Source organism: Doryrhamphus excisus, chromosome 11 (genome assembly GCF_030265055.1).
Source record: "Doryrhamphus excisus isolate RoL2022-K1 chromosome 11, RoL_Dexc_1.0, whole genome shotgun sequence".
Taxonomy (NCBI): domain Eukaryota; kingdom Metazoa; phylum Chordata; class Actinopteri; order Syngnathiformes; family Syngnathidae; genus Doryrhamphus; species Doryrhamphus excisus.
Window position 1 is genome coordinate 19,422,116 of NC_080476.1, and position 23,159 is coordinate 19,445,274.

Genomic DNA, 23,159 nt, shown 5'->3' on the forward strand with positions numbered 1-23,159 from the left:
AAGATATTTAAAAAAAAAAACCTGACCGGGTCATCATTTTTGACCCACTTATGGAAGGTTGGGGTAGTAACACAAAAACTAAAATTTCTTAAAATGTATAAAAGATAAGTTAAAAATGTGAACGGCATGATATCAAAAACATGTTTTTTGAGGAATACCTGGAATATGAAATTATAAAAAAAAATTAATACAAAGATATTTTAAGAAAACAACCTGACCGGGTCATTTTTGACCCACTTATGGAAGGTTGGGGTAGTAACACAAAAACTACAATTTCTTAAAATTTCTTAAAAATGTGAACGGCATGATATCAAAAACAGGATTTTTGAGGTATACCTGGAATATGAAGTGATAAAAAAATTTTTAATTACAAAGATATTTCAAGAAAACAACCTGACCGGGTCATTTTTGACCCACTTATGGAAGGTTGGGGTAGTAACACAAAAACTAAAATTTCTTAAAATGTATAAAAGATAAGTTAAAAATGTGAACGGCATGATATCAAAAATCTAATTTTTGAGGAATACCTGGAATATGAAATGATAAAAAAAATTTTCATTACAAAGATATTTCAAGAAAACAACCTGACCGGATCATCATTTTTGACCCACTTATGGAAGGTTGGGGTAGTAACACAAAAACTAAAATTTCTTAAAATTTCTTAAAAATGTGAACGGCATGATATCAAAAACATGTTTTTTGAGGAATACCCGGAATATGAAATGATAACAATTTTTCATTATGAAGATATTTCAAGAAAACAACCTGACTGGGTCATTTTTGACCCACTTATGGAAGGTTGGGGTAGTAACACAAAAACTAAAATTTCTTAAAATTTCTTAAAAATGTGAATGGCATGATATCAAAAACATGTTTTTTGAGGAATACCTGGAATAATAAATGATACAAATTTTTAATTACAAAGATATTTCAAGAAAACAACCTGACCGGGTCATTTTTGACCCACTTATGGAAGGTTGGGGTAGTAACACAAAAACTAAAATTTCTTAAAATTTCTTAAAAATGTGAACGGCATGATATCAAAAACATGTTTTTTGAGGAATACCTGGAATATGAAATGGTAACAATTTTTCATTACAAGGATATTTCATTTATGGAAGGTTGGGGTAGTAACACAAAAACTAAAATTTCTTAAAATTTCTTAAAAATGTGAACGGCATGATATCAAAAATATAATTTTTATATAATATACATAATAAGTGAAGTGCAGTATGTACGTATTTATTCTCCCAGCTTAAATGTCACACTTGTTTACCAATGACATGATTTTTTGAACGAGCCAGTATTCTTTGCATCCGCAGTACGACGAGCGTAAAGCCCAAGAATGGAATTCCTGCACAAAGGATATCAGCCTTAACATTTTCTTGCTCCAAGGATACGGAGAAACACAGCGCCGGAATTTCAAGCGATGACACAAAAGGGAAGAGGAGCTTGCGAAGAAGCGCCTGCAGATTGTGAGCTATGATAGCGTTGTTGTAACGTTGTTGTGGAATGGAATTGAAAGGGCCGGGTGACAAATGTCACAGCAATTGCCGACGGTTTCGGATCAAAGGCTAAATCCAAAAAAGATAAAGAGTACCGTCATCAATTGTAGCATAGCGTTCCTTTCTGTCGCCGATGAGACCCCCACCCCCCACCCCCCCAGTACCAAATTCAACCTTCGTGGTCTCGGTGTTACACAAACAACGTTTGTTTACGTGTCGTAGGGTCGGCTATGGTTGGGTCAAATCGCCCACTCCGTGATGGCGTGTCTGCAGAGGCGTGTTGTGTTGGCCAGCTGGCCATGGAGGTTTACTTCTCTTAGTTACCAAGGCACAGCAATCAATACATAAATCATACATAAATCATACATCATAAATATACTTCCATCAATCACTCATTATTGGCTGGATGGATGGATGGATGGATGGATAGATATATAGATGAATTGGATGGATGGATGGATGGATGGATGGATGGATGGATAGATAGATTGGATGGATGGATGGATGGATAGATAGATAAATTGGATGGATGGATGGATGGATGGATGGATGCATGGATGGATAGATTGGATGGATGGATGGATGGATGGATGGATGGATAGATTGGATGGATGGATGGATGGATGGATGGATGGATGGATGGATGGATGGATGGGTGGATGGACAGATGGATGGATGGACAGACGGACGGACGGATGGATGCATGGATGGATGGATGGATAGATAGATTGGATGGATGGATGGATAGATAGATGGATGGATGGGTGGATGGACAGATGGATGGATGGGCAGACGGATGGATGCATGGATGGATAGATAGATAGATTGGATGGATGGATGGATGGATAGATAGATTGGATGGATGGATAGATTGGATGGATGGATGGATGGACAGATGGACAGATGGATAGATTGGATGGATGGATGGATAGATAGATAGATTGGATGGATGGATTGGATGGATGGATGGATGGATGGATGGATGGATAGATAGATTGGATGGATGGATTGGATGGATGGATGGATAGATAAATTGGATGGATGGATGGGTGGATGGACAGATGAATGGATGGACGCACAGATGGATGGATGGATGGATGGATGGGTGGGTGGATAGATAGATGGATGGGTGGACGGATGGATGCATGGATGGATGGATCGATGCATGGATGGATGGATGGGTGGATGGATGCGTGGATGGATGGGTGGATGGATGCGTGGATGGATGGGTGGATCGGTGCATGGATGGATGGATGGGTAGATAGTTGCATGGATGGATGGATGGATGGATGGATAGTTGCATGGATGGATGGATGGGTGGATGGATGCATGGATGGATAGATGGATGGATGGATGGATGCATGGATGGATGCATGGATGGATGAATGGATGGATGGGTGCATGGATGGATGCATGGATGGATGCATGGATGGATGGATGGATGTATGGATGGATAGATGGATGGATAGATGGATGAATAGATAAAACAATCCTTTCTCCAACCTGTAAGAAAAACCTTCACCCAACAATGTCATGCTTAATATTTATGAGCGTAATTAGCATAAATAAAAAGAAAAATCAGCCCTTGAATGAAAAAGAATATTCTTTCATCAGCGACATTGAACGTCCACTCATGAAGCAGGAACGTTTTATGGAAAAATGGAATGCATGAATACACGGCTTTCACTCTCCATTGCCGTACAAGAGGCGTCACCTTTTTGGCTGTCAATGACAAAATTCCCGTCCTCATTCCCGGCCGTTATGGAGTAGACGATGCCATCGCCGTCGGGGTCTTTGGCGAGGACTGTAGCGACAAGAGTGTTTGGGCCTGCATCCTCAGAAACAAACGTTCGATACCTACAAAGAAAGGAGTTGGTAAGACTGTTAAGTTTAGCTTTTTTGTGTCGTTGTGATTTAAGATGTCCTCTTAGACGTCCGATACAGGAAGTACGATAACGCTTGATTGACAGCTGCGTGTTTTCTACCAAAAGTTCGAGTCGACTCGTCAGCAAAATGGCGTCGCTTCCTGCGTAATCGTGTGAGTCTGCGGCGATAGCGGTGGCGTTGTCGGCGTCCGGGGGGGGTTGAGAAGTCAGAGTTGATTGATGGTTTACAGAAGAACGCCGACGGGTGATTCATCTCCGCCCAGAGACGCGGCGAGCTCGGTTGGCATCAAGACTGACCTGTAATCTGTCAACCCGGACTCGGAGGCTACGTCGCTAACGCTAACGTATACACTCCGTTGACTTGTCTTCCTGGGGCATCGCCGACCTCATTTAAATAGGAATTCCGAAGTGGGCTTCTATCTGCTCTTTTCAACCGCGACTCTAACTTGTACTTTGTAGATACTTAGCTAGAGCTGTGGAACACTTCATTTTTTAATCAGATTAATGAATTAACCATGATTAATCACCATTTGCAATATGTCTGAGATTTTACTACATTTTACTATATTTTATGAACAAAAAGATAAATAAATGACAGTACTTGTTTTTTGTATTAATATTATTTCTTTATATATTATTTCTTTTCTTTATATAATATTTATTTCTTTTTTATATAAATGATAACAATTTTTCATTACAAAGATATTTCAAGAAAACAACCTGACCGGGTCATTTTTGACCCACTTATGGAAGGTTGGGGTAGTAACACAAAAACTAAAATTTCTTAAAATTTCTTAAAAATGTGAACGGCATGATATCAAAAACATGTTTTTTGAGGAATACCTGGAATATGAAATGATAAAAAAAAATTCATTACAAAGATATTTCAAGAAAACAACCTGACCGGGTCATTTTTGACCCACTTATGGAAGGTTGGGGTAGTAACACAAAAACTAAAATTTCTTAAAATTTCTTAAAAATGTGAATGGCATGATATCAAAAACATGTTTTTTGAGGAATACCTGGAATATGAAATGATAAAAAATTTTCATTATGAAGATATTTCAAGAAAACAACCTGACCGGGTCATTTTTGACCCACTTATGGAAGGTTGGGGTAGTAACACAAAAACTAAAATTTCTTAAAATTTCTTAAAAATGTGAATGGCATGATATCAAAAACATGTTTTTTGAGGAATACCTGGAATATGAAATGATAAAATTTTTTCATTACAAAGATATTTTAAGAAAACAACCTGACCGGGTCATTTTTGACCCACTTATGGAAGGTTGGGGTGGTAACACAAAAACTAAAATTTCTTAAAATGTATAAAAGATAAGTTAAAAATGTGAACTGCATGACATCAAAAACATGTTTTTTGAGGAATACCTGGAATATGAAATGATAAAAAAATTTCATTACGAAGATATTTCGTAATCTAGTCTCTACGATTATTAGGGTTTAGATGACGATGATGACTATTATTATTATTCCTTTTGTTTTTGCTTAGATTTTTACACAAAACTTAAAAATTCCCGGGAAAACAATACATAAGAGATTCCACAGTTGCTGTTTTCGCGCTATAATTCAATAGCGTTATCCATTATCAAAACTTTTTACTTCTTTTTAATAATTTTTTAATCCTATTTTTGTCAGTGTTTGTTTTAGCAGCAACTCAGTGTCCGAGCCAGGTTAAGGTACTCACGTGGACTGGGAGAATTCCGGGACTTCATCGTTGACGTTTGCCATCCTGACTCGAACGGTGGCGGTACCGGAGTGAGGCCCATCCCCGCCGTCGACCGCCATGACTACAAATTCATAGAGATGGTTCGGCCTCTCGTAGTCAAGCCGGGCGGCGGGGAAAATGGTACCGTGCGGCGAAATACTGAAGTCTGGGCTCAGAGTGTAATAGGTTAGATCCGCATTGGACCCGGAGTCGCAGTCAGTGGCCAACACTAGTGGGGGGTTGGGGGGGGGGGGGGGGGTATGACATAAAAAACAATTAAATTCATAGTAGTAGTACTACTAGTAGGCTAGTATTAGCCTGCTTTTGCTCTATTATATAAAATTTCTCACAGATTTCACATATAGTCAAACAACCATTCACACTCACATTCATACCTATGGATAATTTGGAGTGGCTAATTAACCTAGCATGTTTTTTTTTTTGGAATGCGGGAGGAAACCGGAGTACCCGGAGAAAACCCACACATGCATGCGGAGAACATGTTTGCAGATTGCAGAGAGTGGAATTGAACCCTGGTCTCCTAGCTGTGAGGTCTGCGCGCTAACCACTCGACCATACTACTATCTTAAAAACAGCAGAGTGCTCCTGTCGTTTAGACAATCTTTGACCAGTATGTTCTTAAAAAAGGAGAGTGCTCCTGTCGTTTAGAGGATCTTTGACCATTACTTTCTTAATAACAGCAGAGTGCTCCTGTCGTTTAGAGGATCTTTGACCATTACTTTCTTAATAACAGCAGAGTGCTCCTGTCGTTTAGAGGATCTTTGACCATTACTTTCTTAAAAACATCAGAGTGCTCCTGTCGTTTAGAGGATCTTTGACCATTACTTTCCTAATAACAGCAGAGTTCTCCTTTGTTTTAGAGGATCTTTGACCATTCCTATCTTAAAAACAGCAGAGTTCTCCTGTGTTTTAGAGGATCTTTGACCATTACATCCTTAAAAACATCAGAGTGCTCCTGTCGTTTAGAGGATATTTGGCCATTACTATCTTAAAAACAGCAGAGTGCTCCTGTCGTTTAGAGGATCTTTGACCATTACTTTCTTAATAGCAGCAGAGTTCGCCTGCATTTTAGAGGATCTTTGACCAGTACGTTTTAAAAAAAGCAGAGTGCTCCTGTCGTTTAGAGGATCTTTGACCATTACTTTCTTAATAACAGCAGAGTGCTCCTGTTGTTTAAAGGATCTTTGAATAGTACATTCTTAAAAACAGCAGAGCGTTCCTGTCATTTTGAGGATCTTTGACCTTTACATCCATGAAAACAGCAGAGCAACATTAACCTAGCATGTTTTTGGAATGTGCTCTTGTCGTTAAAAATAAATTTCGAGCACCGTGCCTTTCTAGATCTTCCGTGTTCTGCACCTCTTTAAGCTGAGGGTGGAATTGAAATCTGGTTTCCGAGCTGTGAGGTCTGCGAGATAACCACTCGACCACCGTGCCGCTTGAATACATTAATTTTTTGTTTAATTACTGCAGTTTAAGGCTTGAGATCAATCACTTTTCCTGGAATATTATGAGGCAAAAAAAACCGGAATATTATGCGGCAAAGCCAAGGTTTTATTCCCAAAAGGCCAGCTGTTGTTTTGCGTGAAATTCCATTTTTTTTTTCCCAAACAATCTTTTTAAAATAATTTTAAACGCAGCATACAGAAGTAAGAGTCGGACTTCAAAGATGGCGTCAAGTGTCTTACCCTGCAGGAGAGACGTTGCCGTGGTTACAGTCTCCGGGACTCCATCCACGCTGTAGATGGATTGGAGGAACTCGGGGACACAATCATTCTGGTCTGTTATCAGCACCTGAACCTGATTAGCAAGACGGGATGAAGGCGGGGGGGGTTGGGAATAACCAGAATAGAAATCCATCAAATGACCTTTTCTTGGAAAAACCCAAATCCAAGCAAAACAAGCATGGGATTTTTATTTTTCCGTACAGGAACCTGACCCGAAATTGCATTTTGCCATTTCTTAAGTTGCTAGTTCAACACCGCCTTTTATCTTCCACGCCGACGTTCCCTTCCGAGTCCGAAATTAGAAATGTTCCGAGCGTGTGTGAACTTGGCTGTGCGTTTCAGACAAAAGACCCTCAGCCGTAATCCGCCCTACGAGGTCCCCGTCAGCGCCGCGTGCAAAGCGTGAAGTGACAGCTGAGTAATAGTCCGAAAATAGCTGGGATAGGTTTTCCCAGATTTTTCTCCTGAATCCGCAAGGCCGAGTAATTGGCCTGCATGGTCATTGTGAAACTAACTGTGTTTTAGAGGATCTTTGACCATTACATCCTTAAAAACATCAGAGTGCTATTGTCGTTTAGAGGATCTTTGACCATTACTATCTTAAAAACAGCAGAGTGCTACTGTCGTTTAGAAGATCTTTGAACATTACATCCTTAAAAACGTTTAGAGGATCTTTGACCATTACTTTCTTAATAACAGCAGAGTGCTCCTGTTGTTTAAAGGATCTTTAAATAGTATGTTCTTAAAAACAGCAGAGTACTCCTGTCATTTAGAGGATCTTTGACCAGTACGTTCTTCAAAAAGCAGAGTGCTCCTGTCGTTTAGAGGATCTTTGACCAGTACGTTGTTGAAAAAGCAGAGTGCTCCTGTCGTTTAGAGGATCTTTGACCATTACTATCTTAAAAACAGCAGAGTGCTCCGGTCGTTTAGAGGATCTCTGACCATTACTATCCTAAAAACTGCAGAGTGCTCCTGTTGTTTAGAAGATCTTTGACCATTACATCCTTAAAAACATTTACACGATCTTTGACCATTACTTTCTTAATAACAGCAGAGTGCTCCTGTTGTTTAAAGGATCTTTGACCATTACAATCTTAAAAACAGCAGAGTGCTCCTGTCGTTTAGAAGATCTTTGACCATTACATCCTTAAAAACGTTTAGAGGATCTTTGACCATTACTTTCTTAATAACAGCAGAGTGCTCCTGTTGTTTAAAGGATCTTTAAATAGTATGTTCTTAAAAACATCAGAGTGCCCCGGTCGTTTAGAGGATCTTTGACCATTACTATCTTAAAAACAGCAGAGTACTCCTGTCATTTAGAGGATCTTTGACCAGTACGTTCTTCAAAAAGCAGAGTGCTCCTGTCGTTTAGAGGATCTTTGACCAGTACGTTGTTGAAAAAGCAGAGTGCTCCTGTCGTTTAGAGGATCTTTGACCATTACTATCTTAAAAACAGCAGAGTGCTCCGGTCGTTTAGAGGATCTCTGACCATTACTATCCTAAAAACTGCAGAGTGCTCCTGTTGTTTAGAAGATCTTTGACCATTACATCCTTAAAAACATTTACACGATCTTTGACCATTACTTTCTTAATAACAGCAGAGTGCTCCTGTTGTCTAAAGGATCTTTGCATAGTACGTTCTTAAAAACAGCAGAGTGTTCCTGTCATTTTGAGGATCTTTGACCTTTACATCCATGGAAACAGCAGAGCAACATTAACCTAGCATGTTTTTGGAATGTGCTCCTGTTGTTTGGAGGATCTTTCACCATTACTATCTTAAAAACAGCAGAGTGCTCCTGTCGTTTAGAGGATCTTTGACCATTACTATCTTAAAAACAGCAGAGTGCTCCTGTTGTTTAGAAGATCTTTGACCATTACATCCTTAAAAAAAACGTTTAGAGGATCTTTGACCATTACTATCTTAAAAACAGCAGAGTGCTCCTGTCGTTTAGAGGATCTTTGACCATTACTATCTTAAAAACATCAGAGTGCTACTGTCGTTTAGAAGATCTTTGACCATTACATCCTTAAAAACGTTTAGAGGATCTTTGACCATTACTTTCTTAATAAGAGCAGAGTTCTCCTGTCGTTCAGAGGATCTTTGACCATTACTATCTTAAAAACAGCAGAGTTCTCCTGTGTTTTAGAGGATCTTTGACCATTACTATCTTAAAAACAGCAGAGTGCTCCTGTCATTTAGAGGATCTTTGACCATTACTATCTTAAAAACAGCAGAGTTCTCCTGTGTTATAGAGGATCTTTGACCATTACTATCTTAAAAACAGCAGAGTTCTCCTGTGTTTAGAGGATCTTTGACCTTTACATCCATGAAAACAGAAGAGCAACATTAACCTAGCATGTTTCTGGAATGTGCTCCTGTTGTTCAGAGGATCTTTGACCATTACTATCTTAAAAACAGCAAAGTGCTCCTGTCGTTTAGAGGATCTTTGACCATTACTATCTTAAAAACAGCAGAGTACTCCTGTCATTTAGAGGATCTTTGACCAGTACGTTCTTCAAAAAGCAGAGTGCTCCTGTCGTTTAGAGGATCTTTGACCATTACTATCTTAAAAACATCAGAGTTCTCCTGTGTTTTAGAGGATCTTTGACCATTACATCCAAGTTTGAAGTGACAGCTGAGTAATAGTCCTAAAATAGCTGGGTTAGGTTTTCCTAGATTTTTCCGAGTAATTGGCCGGCATGATCATTGTGAAACTAACTCCTTGCATTCATATTTTAACAGATTTCATAAATCCATAAATATTTGATCTGGGAATGTTCTGTTTGTAGATTGTGTCTTAAGATTTGGGGATTCTTGTGCCAAGCGTCTCTGAGTACGTTCCATATTTCACGCACTTCATCTCCAGATCACACGTTCAAACGAGTGAAACAAAAGAGACGACTTCGCTCCTCTTAAACATTTTGCTCGCATTTCAGCGCCGCTCAGCCGTGGCAACAGAAACCAAAGCCGCTTCCCCTTCGCCGTGTCGGAAGGGTCACTGCTGACTTCGGATCACAGCAGCCTTGTCAGCCAATTTACAACCTGGCATTCCTCGGAAAAGCTGCTTGGCCTGAGATTTGCGGGCCCCGCTATTCCCGGCACATTTTCATCTTTGACCATTACTATCTTAAAAACAGCAGAGTGCTCCTGTCGTTTAAAGGATCTTTGACCATTACTTTCTTAAAAACAGCAGAGTGCTCCTGTCGTTCAGAGGATCTTTTACCATTACTATCTTAAAAACAGCAGAGTGCTCGTAGTCGTTTAAAGGATCTTTGACCATTACTATCTTAAAAACAGCAGAGTGCTCCTGTCGTTCAGCGGATCTTTTACCATTACTATCTTAAAAAATGCAGAGTGCTCCTGTCGTTCAGAGGATCTTTGACCATTACTTTCTTAAAAACAGCAGAGTGCTCCTGTTGTTTGGAGGATCTTTGACCATTACTATCTTAATAACAGCAGAGTGCTCCTGTCGTTCAGCGGATCTTTGACCATTACTATCTTAAAAACAGCAGAGTGCTCCTGTTGTTTGGAGGATCTTTGACCATTACTATCTTAATAACAGCAGAGTGCTCCTGTCGTTTAGACGATCTTTGAACTTTTTTCAGACAAAAGACCCTCAGCCGCAATCCGCCCTAACCCTAACCCAGAGGATCTTTGACCAGTACGTTCTTAAAAAAGCAGAGTGCTCCTGTCGTTTCGAGGACCTTTGACCATTACTTTCTTAAAAACAGCAGAGTTATCCTGTGTTTTCGAGGATCTTTGGCCATTACTATCTTAAAAACAGCAGTTATCCTGTGTTTTAGAGGATCTTTGACCATTACTATCTTAAAAACAGCAGAGTGCTCCTGTTGTTTGGAGGATCTTTGGCCATTACTTTCGTAAAAACAGCAGAGAGCTCTTGTCGTTCAGAGGATCTTTGACCATTACTATCTTAAAAACAGCAGAGTACTCCTGTCGTTTAAAGGATCTTTGACCATTACTATATTAATAACAGCAGAGTGCTCCTGTCGTTTAGACGATCTTTGAACTTTTTTCAGACAAAAGACCCTCAGCCGCAATCCGCCCTAACCCTAACCCAGAGGATCTTTGACCAGTACGTTCTTAAAAAAGCAGAGTGCTCCTGTTGTTTCGAGGACCTTTGACCATTACTATCTTAAAAACAGCAGAGTTATCCTGTATTTTCGAGGATCTTTGACCATTACTATCTTAAAAACAGCAGAGTGCTCCTGTCGTTTAGACGATCTTTGAACTTTGCTGTGCGTTTCAGACAAAAGACCCTCAGGCGCAATCCGCCCTAACCCAGAGGATCTTTGACCAGTACGTTCTTAGAAAAGCAGAGTGCTCCTGTCGCTTCGAGGATCTTTGACCATTACTATCTTAAAAACAGCAGAGTTATCCTGTGTTTTAGAGGATCTTTGACCATTACTATCTTAAAAACAGCAGAGTTATCCTGTGTTTTAGAGGATCTTTGACCATTACTATCTTAAAAACAGCAGAGTTCTCCTGTGTTCCCAGCATCATTTCTGGGAAAAGATGCTTGGCCTGAGATTTGCGGGCCCCGCTATTCGGAACTAACCTCTGCGGCCGAGCTCAGTCCGCCCGGTTCTTCGCTGGCTCGCACCATCAGTAGGTACCGTCGTTGGTCGCTCTCGTAATCCAGCGTCCGGGTCACGCTGATCTCTCCCGACTCCTGCTGAATGCTGAAAAGGCTGCTGGGATTGATCAGCAGGCTGTAGCTGATTGGCTGCTTTTGGAAGGAAATGGCCGACACGGCCAGGAAGCTGCGGAAGAAACACAAAATCATTGGGGAGAAGAAGAAGAAGAAGAAAACGGGACTCTGAAAGCTCTGAAATCAAGGACCATAAGACCCATTGGAAAAATAATAAAAATACTGCCAGTTGACTCTTGCCAGTACTTTGTAATAATACCATATACTTATACGGGTACTGGTAATCATTCCTATGATTGACAGGTTTGTACTGCCGTAATGGTACGACCCATGGCAATCTCCCCCAATCATTCCTCCCCCCATTCCAAAAACATGTTAGCTAGCTTCATTGGCCACTCCAAATTATGGTCAGGTTTTGTCCAGGGCGGCATGGTGGTCGAGTGGTTAGACCTCAAAGCTAGGAGACCAGGGTTCAATTCCACCCTCGGACATCTCTGCGTGGAGTTTGCATGTTCTCCGGTTTCCTCCCACATTCCAAAAACATGCTAGCTTAATTAGCGACTCTAAATTGTCCATAGGTATGAATGTGAGTGTGAATGGTTGTTTGTCTATATGTGCCCTGTGATTGGCTGGCCACCAGTCCAGAGTGTACCCCGCGGTCTCGCCCAAAGACAGCTGGGATAGGCTCCAGCACCCCCGCGACCCTCGTTTGGATAAGCGGCAGAAAATGAATGAATGAAAAATAATATTAATAATGATATGGGCTGCATGGTGGACGAGTGGTTAGCGCTCAGACCTCGCAGCTAGGAGACCAGGGTTCAATTCCACCCTCGGACATCTCTTTTTGTTCTCCCCGTGCATGCGTGGATTTTCTCCGGGTACTCCGGTTTCCTCCCACATTCCAAAAACATGCTAGCTTAATCGGCGACTCCAAATTGTCCATAGGTATGAATGTGAGTGTGAATGGTTGTTTGTCTATATGTGCCCTGTGATTGGCTGGCTGGCGACCAGTCCAGGGTGTACCCCGCCTCTCGCCTGCCCGAAGACAGCTGGGATAGGCTCCAGCACCCCCCGCGACCCTTGTTTGGATAAGCGGTAGAAAATGAATGAATGAAAAATAATAATAATAATGATGTGGGCTGCACGGTGGACGAGTGGTTAGTGCTCAGGCCTCGCAGCTAGGAGACCAGGGTTCAATTCCACCCTCGGACATCTCTTTTTGTTCTCCCCGTGCATGCGTGGGTTTTCTCCGGGTACTCCGGTTTCCTCCCACATTCCAAAAAAAAACATGCTAGGTTAATTAGCGACTCCAAATTGTCCATAGGTATGAATGTGAGTGTGAATAGTTGTTTGTCTATATGTGCCCTGTGATTGGCTGGCTGGTGACCAGTCCAGGGTGTACCTACCCCACCTCTCGCCCAAAGACAGCCGGGATAGGCTCCAGCACCCCCCGCGACCCTCGTTTGGATAAGCGGTAGAAAATGAATGAATGAAAAATAATATTAATAATGATATGGGCTGCATGGTGGTCAAGTGGTTAGCGCGCAGACCTCACAGCTAGGAGACCAGGGTTCAAGTCCACCCTCGGACATCTCTGCGTGGAGTTTGCATGTTCTCCCCGTGCATGCGTGGGTTTTCTCCGAAAACATGCTAGGTTAATTAGCGACTCTAAATTGTCCATAGGTATGAATGTGAGTGTGAATGGTTGTTTGTCTATATGTGCCCTGTGATTGGCTGGCGACCAGTCCAGGGTGTACCCCGCCTCTCGCCCACCCGAAGACAGCTGGGATAGGCTCCAGCACCCCCTGCCACCCTCTTGAGGCAAAACTAGGAAAATTAATGAATGAATGAATATGAATGTGGTTGGGAATGCTTGTTTGTCTGTTAAATGATTAAAATGTTAATCAGATTAATCACAGTTTTTCATGAATTAATTCTGAAAATGTAATTGAATTAAAAAAAAAAAATCTTTTTTTTTTTTTGTTTTCCTAATTTCTTCTTATACCTAAAAATGTCAAAGAGCAACATCAGCACATCTTCCTGCTGCTTTTCGCTTTTCTCGACGCGACGAGGCGGAGCATGACCGCGGTGGAAAATAACGATGTTGCTGGCGTGCGTCAGACCATAATTCATTCCTGTTTACACATGCTGTACTCACGGCTGTCCTTCAGGCGTGTTCTCTGGTATGGAGATGGAGTAGCTCGTATTGCTGAACTGCGGCGCTCGGACTCCGGCGATGACAGAGAGCATCGCGGGGGGGCTGCGCCCGCCCAAGCCGTCGATGGCCACTACGCTTAACAAGTACTCTCTGGCCTTCTGAAGCGTGTGGCCCGTGCTCGACACCCGGCCCGTTTTCTTGTCCACGGCGAAGCAGCCGTCACCTCCTGCGAGAAGAAACACACACAAGGCTGTCAGGCGGAGAAGAAGAAGATGATCCACGTAACATGGCTTGGATACCACCAATTAGGGACACCCCCAGGATCTTTGACCATTACTATCTTAAAAACAGCAGAGTGCTCCTGTTGTTTAGAGGATCTTTGACTATTACTATCTTAAAAACAGCAGTGTTCCTGTGTTTTTGAGGATCTTTGACCATTACTATCTTAAAAACCCCGGAGTGCTCCTGTTGTTTAGAGGATCTTTGACCATTACTTTCTTATTAACAGCAGAGTTCTCTTGTCGTTTAGAGGATCTTTGACCATTACTATCTTAAAAACAGCAGAGTGCTCCGTTGTTTAGAGGATCTTTGACCATTACTTTCTTAATAACAGCAGAGTGCTCATGTTGTTTAAAGGATATTTGAATAGTACATTCTTAAAAACAGCAGAGTGTTCCTGTGTTTTAGAGGATCTTTGACCATTACTATCTTAAGACCAGCAGAGTGCTCCTGTTGTTTAGAGGATCTTTGACCATTACTATCTTAAAAACAGCAGAGTGCTCCTGTTGTTTAGAGGATCTTTGACCATTACTATCTTAAAAACAGCAGTGATCCTGTCGTTTAGAGGATCTTTGACCATTACTTTCTTATTAACAGCAGAGTTCTCTTGTCGTTTAGAGGATCTTTGACCATTACTATCTTAATAACAGCAGAGTGCTCCTGTTGTTTAGAGGATCTTTGACCATTACTATCTTAAAAACAGCAGTGTTCCTGTTGTTTAGAGGATCTTTGACCATTACTTTCTCAATAACAGCAGAGTGTTCCTGTTGTTTAGAGGATCTTTGACCATTACATCCTTAAAAACATCAGAGTGCTCCTGTCGTTTAAAGGATCTTTGAATAGTACATTCTTAAAAACATCAGAGTGCTCCTGTCATTATGAGGATCTTTGACCTTTACATCCATGAAAACAGCCGAGCAACATTAACTTAGCATGTTTTTGGAATGTGGGAAGAAAACCGGAATATATGCGGAGGCCCAAACAGAAATATGAAAACACAATTTGATGTACCACTCTGAATAAAATACTCCTTTGCAGTAGTAGTATTTCCCCAGCTAATGTCAACAAACAATGCCAATCTGTGGCTGCGGTGAAGCTTCAAACGGGGTCAGACTTCCTTGCCTGGCTGATTGTCGTCCTCTGGAGGCGTTTGGATCCGAGCGCATAATCAGAGTTAAATAAATGATCTTGGATGGTTGGAATTGCTTTGAAGAGGAAAAAGTATTTGGCGTACGCTGCTTGAAGAAGACCTTGGTACTTACAGTAGTTGTGAGCATGCATGGAAGGGGGGGGGGGTTCACGGGGGGGCACGGGTGTCCTTTGGCAATTATGCTTGAACTCGCATCGGGGAGCTGTGCAATGGACTAATGTAAATCAGAGGGAAGTCAGTAGTGTTTTGTAAAAGCCCGTCGGGTAGATTAGTACCCCCCCACACCCCCCCGTCCCCCGCCCCCCCCGACATGCCGACAAATCTCTACCCCCGAAAACCACCAGGGGGTCTAGCGGTTTGGCCCACTTCCAACACAGTAAGTATGTTTTTTTGGGATTGTCTGCGTGTCAGACAAACGGAGGCCGACGTAAACGCAGCCGCCGATGTACGACAAGAGAACGTGTGAAAGGCCTCTGGAGTCGAGATAGATGTTGTGAAAGAGACAAAAAAACTAATGGACGCCTTCATCATGCGTATGAACGCATGAATGATTGTGTGACCGCCCGGGGCTGGCGGTCTGAGTGACGGTGCCGGGGCCTGACGACTTGGATTTATTCCCACGGCTCCGCGGCGTGTCGAGCTACTTTTCAACGTATGAAATCTTACCATCAGCTAAAAAGTATTCCACTTCTCCGCCGAGGCCCTCATCCCCGTCGAGGGCCTGGAGTTGGTAAACAAAGGTCCCCGCAGGGGCATCAGGCGACACGCCGGCCTGGTACGGGTAAGGCTTCATATTCCACTCCGGGACGTTGTCATTGACATCAGTGACTGTCAGCTTCACCTTGTTCAGGTACCAGTCGGGGCCTGGAGGAAAGGGCACACAAAGTGACAGCTGTCATGTCTTAAAATGTATAAAAGATAAGTTAAAAATGTGAGCGGCATGATGTCAAAAACATATTTTTTGAGGAATACCTGGAATATGAAATGATAACAATTTTCAATATGAAGAAATTTCAAGAACACAACCTGACCGGGTCATTTTTGACCCACTTATGGAAGTTTGGGTAGTAACACAAAACCTAAAATTTCTTAAAATTTCCTAAAAATGTGAACGGCATGATATCAAAAATATGTTTTTTGAGGAATACCTGGAATATGAAATGATAAAAAAATTTCATTACAAAGATATTTCAAGAAAACAACCTGACCGGGTCATTTTTGACCCACTTATGGAAGGTTGGGGTAGTAACACAAAAACTAAAATTTCTTAAAATTTCTTAAAAATGTGAACGGCATGATATCAAAAATATGATTTTTGAGGAATACCGGGAATATGAAATGATAAAAATTTTCATTACAAAGATATTTCAAGAAAACAACCTGACCGGGTCATTTTTGACCCACTTATGGAAGGTTGGGGTAGTAACACAAAAACAAAAAATTCTTAAAAATGTGAATGGCATGATATCAAAAACATGTTTTTGAGGAATACCTGGAATATGAAATGATAACAATTTTCAATATGAAGAAATTTCAAGAAAACAACCTGACCGGGTCATTTTTGACCCACTTATGGAAGGTTGGGGTAGTAACACAAAAACTCAAATTTCTTAAAATTTCTTAAAAATGTGAACGGCATGATATCAAAAACATGTTTTTTGAGGAATACCTGGAATATAAAATGATAACAATTTTCATTACAAAGATATTTCAAGAAAACAACCTGACCGGGTCATTTTTGACCCACTTATGGAAGGTTGGGGTAGTAACACAAAAACTAAAATTTCTTAAAATTTATTAAAAATGTGAACGGCATGATATCAAAAATATGATTTTTGAGGAATACCTGGAATATAAAATGATAACAATTTTCATTACAAAGATATTTCAAGAAAACAACCTGACCGGGTCATTTTTGACCCACTTATGGAAGGTTGGGGTAGTAACACAAAAACTAAAATTTCTTAAAATGTATAAAAGATAAGTTAAAAATGTGAACGGCATGATATCAAAAATATGATTTTTGAGGAATACCTGGAATATGAAATGATAATTATTCGTCATTTTGTTCATTATTTGAGCAAATAAACCGAATGCAATTGGAACATTCGGGTCCATGTATACATGGTTCTTGAAAGTAAGTAGGATTTTAAGAAGTAGCAGTTCATGAATGAGGGCCAGTGTTTTTCCAGGGACAGCATGTGGATTAAAAAGTGGATTAAAAGTACATATATAGCCTCCAACCACACGCAGGAAACCTTTTACATAATGGGATTGGGAATCCCATAGCCATATTTACCTTTAGCCTTTGGGTCGCTCACCTGTAAGCTGGTGTGTGACTTAGCGGTTAGCGAAAAAAGCAAGAAGAAGAAGATGGAGACTAGAGTGCTAATCAGCCCAATCAGGTATCAAGCTGCAGGCATGCGTCTCTGCATGTGATATGCGGCGACATGGCGGCTTCTTTTCTGGGTTGAAGCAGATGGCCTGCTGAACTGCTTGGCGTCTCATCTGACGTTTCTTCATGCCACATGGACACCAGATCATAGCACTGCAGAAATAGTGCCTTCGTTCAATTGCTCGCTCCACTTTTACTTTTACAACCATGAAACACCAGCACCTGTGGGCAGTACCGTGCTGGACAGTATGTAGTATTAGTACTACAACGTACTGACAAAACTGGAGTGGTTCCTCGTGCAGTCGTGATTCAGCACGCATGGTCCTGCAAATTTGTAGGATTTTGGTAAAAATTTTAACTTATCTTTTATATATTTTAAGAAATTTTAGTTTTTGTGTTACTACCCCAACCTTCCATAAGTGGGTCAAAAATGACCCGGTCAGGTTGTTTTCTTGAAATATCTTCACAATGAAAAATTTTCATCATTTCATATTCCAGGTATTCCTCAAAAAACATGTTTTTGATATCATGCCGTTCACATTTTTAAGAAATTTTAAGAAATTTTAGTTTTTGTGTTACTACCCCAACCTTCCATAAGTGGGTCAAAAATGACCCGGTCAGGTTGTTTTCTTGAAATATCTTTGTAATGAAAAATTGTTATCATTTCATATTCCAGGTATTCCTCAAAAAACATGTTTTTGATATCATGCCATTCACATTTTTAAGAAATTTTAAGAAATTTTAGTTTTTGTGTTACTACCCCAACCTTCCATAAGTGGGTCAAAAATGACCCGGTCAGGTTGTTTTCTTGAAATATCTTCGTAATGAAAATTTTTTATAATTCATATTCCAGGTATTCCTCAAAAAACATGTTTTTGATATCATGCTGTTCACATTTAAAAAAAAATTTAAGAAATTTTAGTTTTTGTGTTACTACCCCAACCTTCCATAAGTGGGTCAAAAATGACCCGGTCAGGTTGTTTTCTTGAAATACCTTCGTAACTAAAATTTTTTATCATTTCATATTCCAGTTATTCCTCAAAAAACCTGTTTTTGATATCATGCCGTTCACATTTTTAAGAAATTTTAAGAAATTTTAGTTTTTGTGTTATTACCCCAACCTTCCATAAGTGGGTCAAAAATGACCCGGTCAGGTTGTTTTCTTGAAATATCTTTGTAATGAAAAATTGTTATCATTTCATATTCCAGGTATTCCTCAAAAAACATGTTTTTGATATCATGCCGTTCACATTTTTAAGAAATTTTAAGAATTTTTTGTTTTTGTGGTACTACCCCAACCTTCCATAAGTGGGTCAAAAATGACCCGGTCAGGGGTCAAAATGGAGGCAAGTAATCTGCACTAGACTGCTAAGCAAAGTTTGTTTTGGATCCGAACTAAATTTCAAGACTGGATGAAGGAAAAACTGGGAATACGGAGTTATTCCAACAAGTGGAAGAAAAACTCCGGGAAGTCGGTATCACATGATGTTGATGTTTATGTTTTACTGGGCATGCCCTGTTGACTATTCTGTTGGATTATAGCAGCGTATGTATTGGAATATTCCTTTCCATGTATACCGTTGTTTTCGGAAATGTCATTCGGAAAGATTCCGTAATGATCAATCCTAAAACTTTATAAAATAACAAAAATACACATGTAAGACCTTCAGAAGAGCCACTGTAAGATGCTAGGTCTACATTGGTTCCACGTGGTCCAGCTACTTCCAAATATGCACATAAAACTGCAACACGTCTTCAACATGAGCATACAACACCTCAACAAAGCACTAATACATTGCTCTAATACACCACAAGGACGCAGAACACAATGTAGGTTCAAATGCTGTTAAAAAAAAAAAAACGATGCTAATATTACATGTCTTAACTAGCTTCCGGTTGGGATGAATTGGATGGGAAATACCGTATGCTGCACTCGGGAGAGTTCACAAGAGAAACATAATCGCTGCAAAGTGTGTGACAGCTCCTAAAGGGATTGTTAGAAGGATAATAACAAGCGGAGGAAGAAGCAAAGGGAAAGAATTAATCTATCTTTAAAGTTGCTCCGTAGTGGGGAAAAAAGTTCCGGGTCGGATCTGGCGATAGTTTCCTTTTTCAGATAAATAGCCGCTGTATCGCCGAGGCTGAGAAATCGAATCAATACTCAGATGGTATCTGCTAAATGTCGACGGGGGCGGTGGGTGCAATTTAAGCGCCATCATCCACTTCGTAAGGAAGAACGATCCACTTGATGAATATTGTCAAAGGATAAGAAATATACTGTAAAAGACAGAAACCAAAGCTTTATGACTTAATATTTTGGTGACGATCAAGTCAAGTCATCAAGTCAGGTCAAGTCATCAAGTCAAGTCACGTCAAGTCACGTCAAGTCATCAAGTCAAGTCACGTCATCAAGTCAAGTCAAGTACATCTTATATAATGACAATAAAGTCCATTCCAAGTCTAAAGGTAAAACCCTAATGGTAATGGTGATGGTAATATATTGGTAATGGTATTGGTAATGGTATTGGTAATAGTAATGGTAATGGTAATGGTAATGGTAATGGTAATGGTAATGGTATTGGTAATTGTATTGGTAATGTAATGGTATTGTTAATGGTAATAGTAATGGTAATGGTAATGGTGATGGTGATGGTGATGGTGATGGTAATGGTATTGGTAATGGTATTGATAATGGTAATGGTATTGGTAATGTAATGGTATTGGTAATGGTAATGGTAATGGTAATGGTAATGGTAATGGTGATGGTAATGGTATTGATAATGGCATTGGTATTGGTAGTGGTAATGGTATATTGATATTGGTATTGGTATTGGTATTGGTATTGGTAATGGTAATGGTAATGGTATTGGTAATGGTAATGTAATGGTATTGGTAATGGTGATGGTAATGTATTGGTAATGGTATTGATAATGGTAATGGTATTGGTATTGGTGATGGTAATGTATTGGTAATGGTATTGATAATGGTATTGGTAGTGGTATTGTAATGGTATATTGATATTGGTATTGGTAATGGTATTGGTATTGGTATTGGTAATGGTATTGGTAATGGTATTGGTAATGGTAATGGTAATGTATTGGTAATGGTATTGATAATGGTAATGGTATTGGTAATGGTATTGGTAATGGTATTGGTAATGTAATGGTATTGGTATTGGTATTGGTATTGGTATTGGTAATGGTAATGGTGATGGTAATGTATTGGTAATGGTATTGATAATGGTAATGGTATTGGTATTGGTAATGGTGATGGTAATGTATTGGTAATGGTATTGGTATTGTAATGGTATATTGATATTGGTAATGGTATTGTTAATGGTATTGGTAATGGTAATGGTAATGGTGATGGTGATGGTAATGTATTGGTAATGGTATTGATAACGGTAATGGTATTGGTAATGGTAATGGTTATTAGAGCTCTGTTGACATGACAAAACACGACTATAGTCACATTTATACTTTTTTTTATTTACAACATATTGCGCAACTGCAGGGTCTTTAGCCACATGCTAACTCGCAAACTGGACAGCTAGCGACCTAAACGGTAGCCTTCGAGTTATTTCCTTTAAACTTAAATAGCCAAAAACTTACCACTTCCACACGGATAGGGAGGATAACTATTAACAGTTATTTAACCTTTAACATGAACATGAATCAAACGTAATATTTTTTTCCGGGTACATGATACCATACAGCATACATATCAAACATATCAAACGGGGGCCTCAAAGTAGTGTCCTGCGTGCCACATTTGGCCCGTGGGCCCCATGTTTGAGACCCCTCATCTAGTGTATAGAATACAATAGAATGTCTTGTTTTTCTTATTTTGATACAAAAATGCGCCTAATTTCTTTTGAAAATGACTTTAAAGAGCAAAAGAGTTCATATTTAGCAGTAATGTAAAACGAGACACCCAAGCTCGTTTAGTCGTTTAGTCATCTCTGCAGCTATGGATGAGCCAATTAGATGAAAGATGAAAAGAATAAAGTTGCATTGTACCCCCGTGTGCTGCCATAAGAGATTGAATGTCATGAAATAAATAATTTAGCATCGTTAACGCGTCATATCCCGCACCCCTTTTTCCTGTAAATATGATCTATAAAAGACACGTTGCTTCCTGTATGTTCCTGCCATTATTTGTCATCTTTCCTTTGACAGCCTCTGATTTCCGCCATCAGGGTGTACAATTTGTAATATCCTGGCACGTCACGTCGTTGACCGTCTCCCTGATGAATGTGAAAAGTTGTTTTTGTTTTCATTTTCAGATATGAAATAAAGAAAAACAACTGATTTATTCAAAGGTGGTGTTTTGCTGAGGATGCTTTCTTTTTCATTCCATGTCTGTTTGTGTTCAATGAAGCTTATTTCCTGTAATTCGATGATAAAGCACCGCGTACAGTATATGTATATATGTATATATATAATCATAACATATAAACATAAGCAATGTGACATCATTGTTAAAGACCTGCACACAAAACACGCAGGGGCAGGGGGTAATAATGCTTTGTTCATTTTAATTGAATTGAATTGACTTAAATTGATTTGAATTGACTTGATTTGACTTGAATTAAAATTGAATTGACTTGACTTAAATTGACATGACTTAAATTGACTTGGCTTAAATGGATTTGACTTGAATTGAGTTAAATTGAATTGACTTGAATTGGATTGACTTGGCTTGACTTAAATTGACATGACTTAAATTGACTTGGCTTAAATTGACTTGAATTGACTTGAATTGACTTGAATTGACTTGAATTGACTTGAATTGACTTAAATTGACTTTACTTAAATTGAATTGACTTAAATTGACTTGAATTGACTTAAATTGAATTGACATGACTTAAATTGACTTGGCTTAAATTGATTTGACTTGAATTGAGTTAAATTGAATTGACTTGAATTGGATTGACTTGGCTTGACTTAAATTGACATGCCTTAAATTGACTTGGCTTAAATTGATTTGACTTGAATTGAATTGACTTGAATTGACTTGACTTAAATTGACTTGAATTGACTTGAATTGACTTGAATTGACTTGAATTGACTTGAATTGACTTAAATTGATTTAACTTAAATTGACTTGACTTAAATTGAATTGACTTAAATTGACTTGGATTGACTTACATTGACTTAAATTGAATTGACTTAAATTGAATTGACTTGAATTGGATTTAGTTGACTTGACTTAAATTGAATTGACATGACTTAAATTGACATGACTTAAATCGACTTGGCTTAAATTGATTTGACTTGAATTGAGTTAAATTGAATTGACTTGAATTGGATTGACTTGGCTTGACTTAAATTGACATGAATTAAATTGACTTGGCTTAAATTGATTTGACTTGAATTGAATTGACTTGAATTGATTTGAATTGACTTAAATTGATTTAACTTAAATTGACTTGACTTGAATTGACTTAAATTGAATTGACTTAAATTGACTTGAATTGACTTAAATTGAATTGACTTGAATTGGATTGAGTTGACTTGAATTGACTTGAATTGACTTGAATTAAATTGAATTGACTTGAATTGACTTGAATTGACTTGAGTTGACTTGACTTAAATTGACTTGACTTAAATTGTCTTGACTTAAATTGACTTGAATTGACC

At 39.5% G+C, this 23,159-nt stretch overlaps 1 protein-coding gene across 2 annotated transcripts in view; it reads right to left on the reverse strand.

Annotated features, from left to right (window-relative positions):
* The window catches only part of LOC131138558 (neural-cadherin-like), a 148,022-nt gene that overhangs the window by 90,619 nt on the left and 34,244 nt on the right, over window positions 1–23,159 (reverse strand). For both annotated transcript variants that reach the window (XM_058087570.1, XM_058087571.1), the window contains exons 2-7: window positions 15,789–15,986; window positions 13,694–13,919; window positions 11,443–11,647; window positions 6,827–6,938; window positions 5,097–5,346; window positions 3,220–3,362 (exon numbers count right to left, since the gene is read on the reverse strand). In XM_058087570.1, coding sequence (XP_057943553.1) covers window positions 3,220–3,362; window positions 5,097–5,346; window positions 6,827–6,938; window positions 11,443–11,647; window positions 13,694–13,919; window positions 15,789–15,986 — 1,134 coding nt within the window. The remainder of the gene's footprint in view (window positions 1–3,219; window positions 3,363–5,096; window positions 5,347–6,826; window positions 6,939–11,442; window positions 11,648–13,693; window positions 13,920–15,788; window positions 15,987–23,159) is intronic.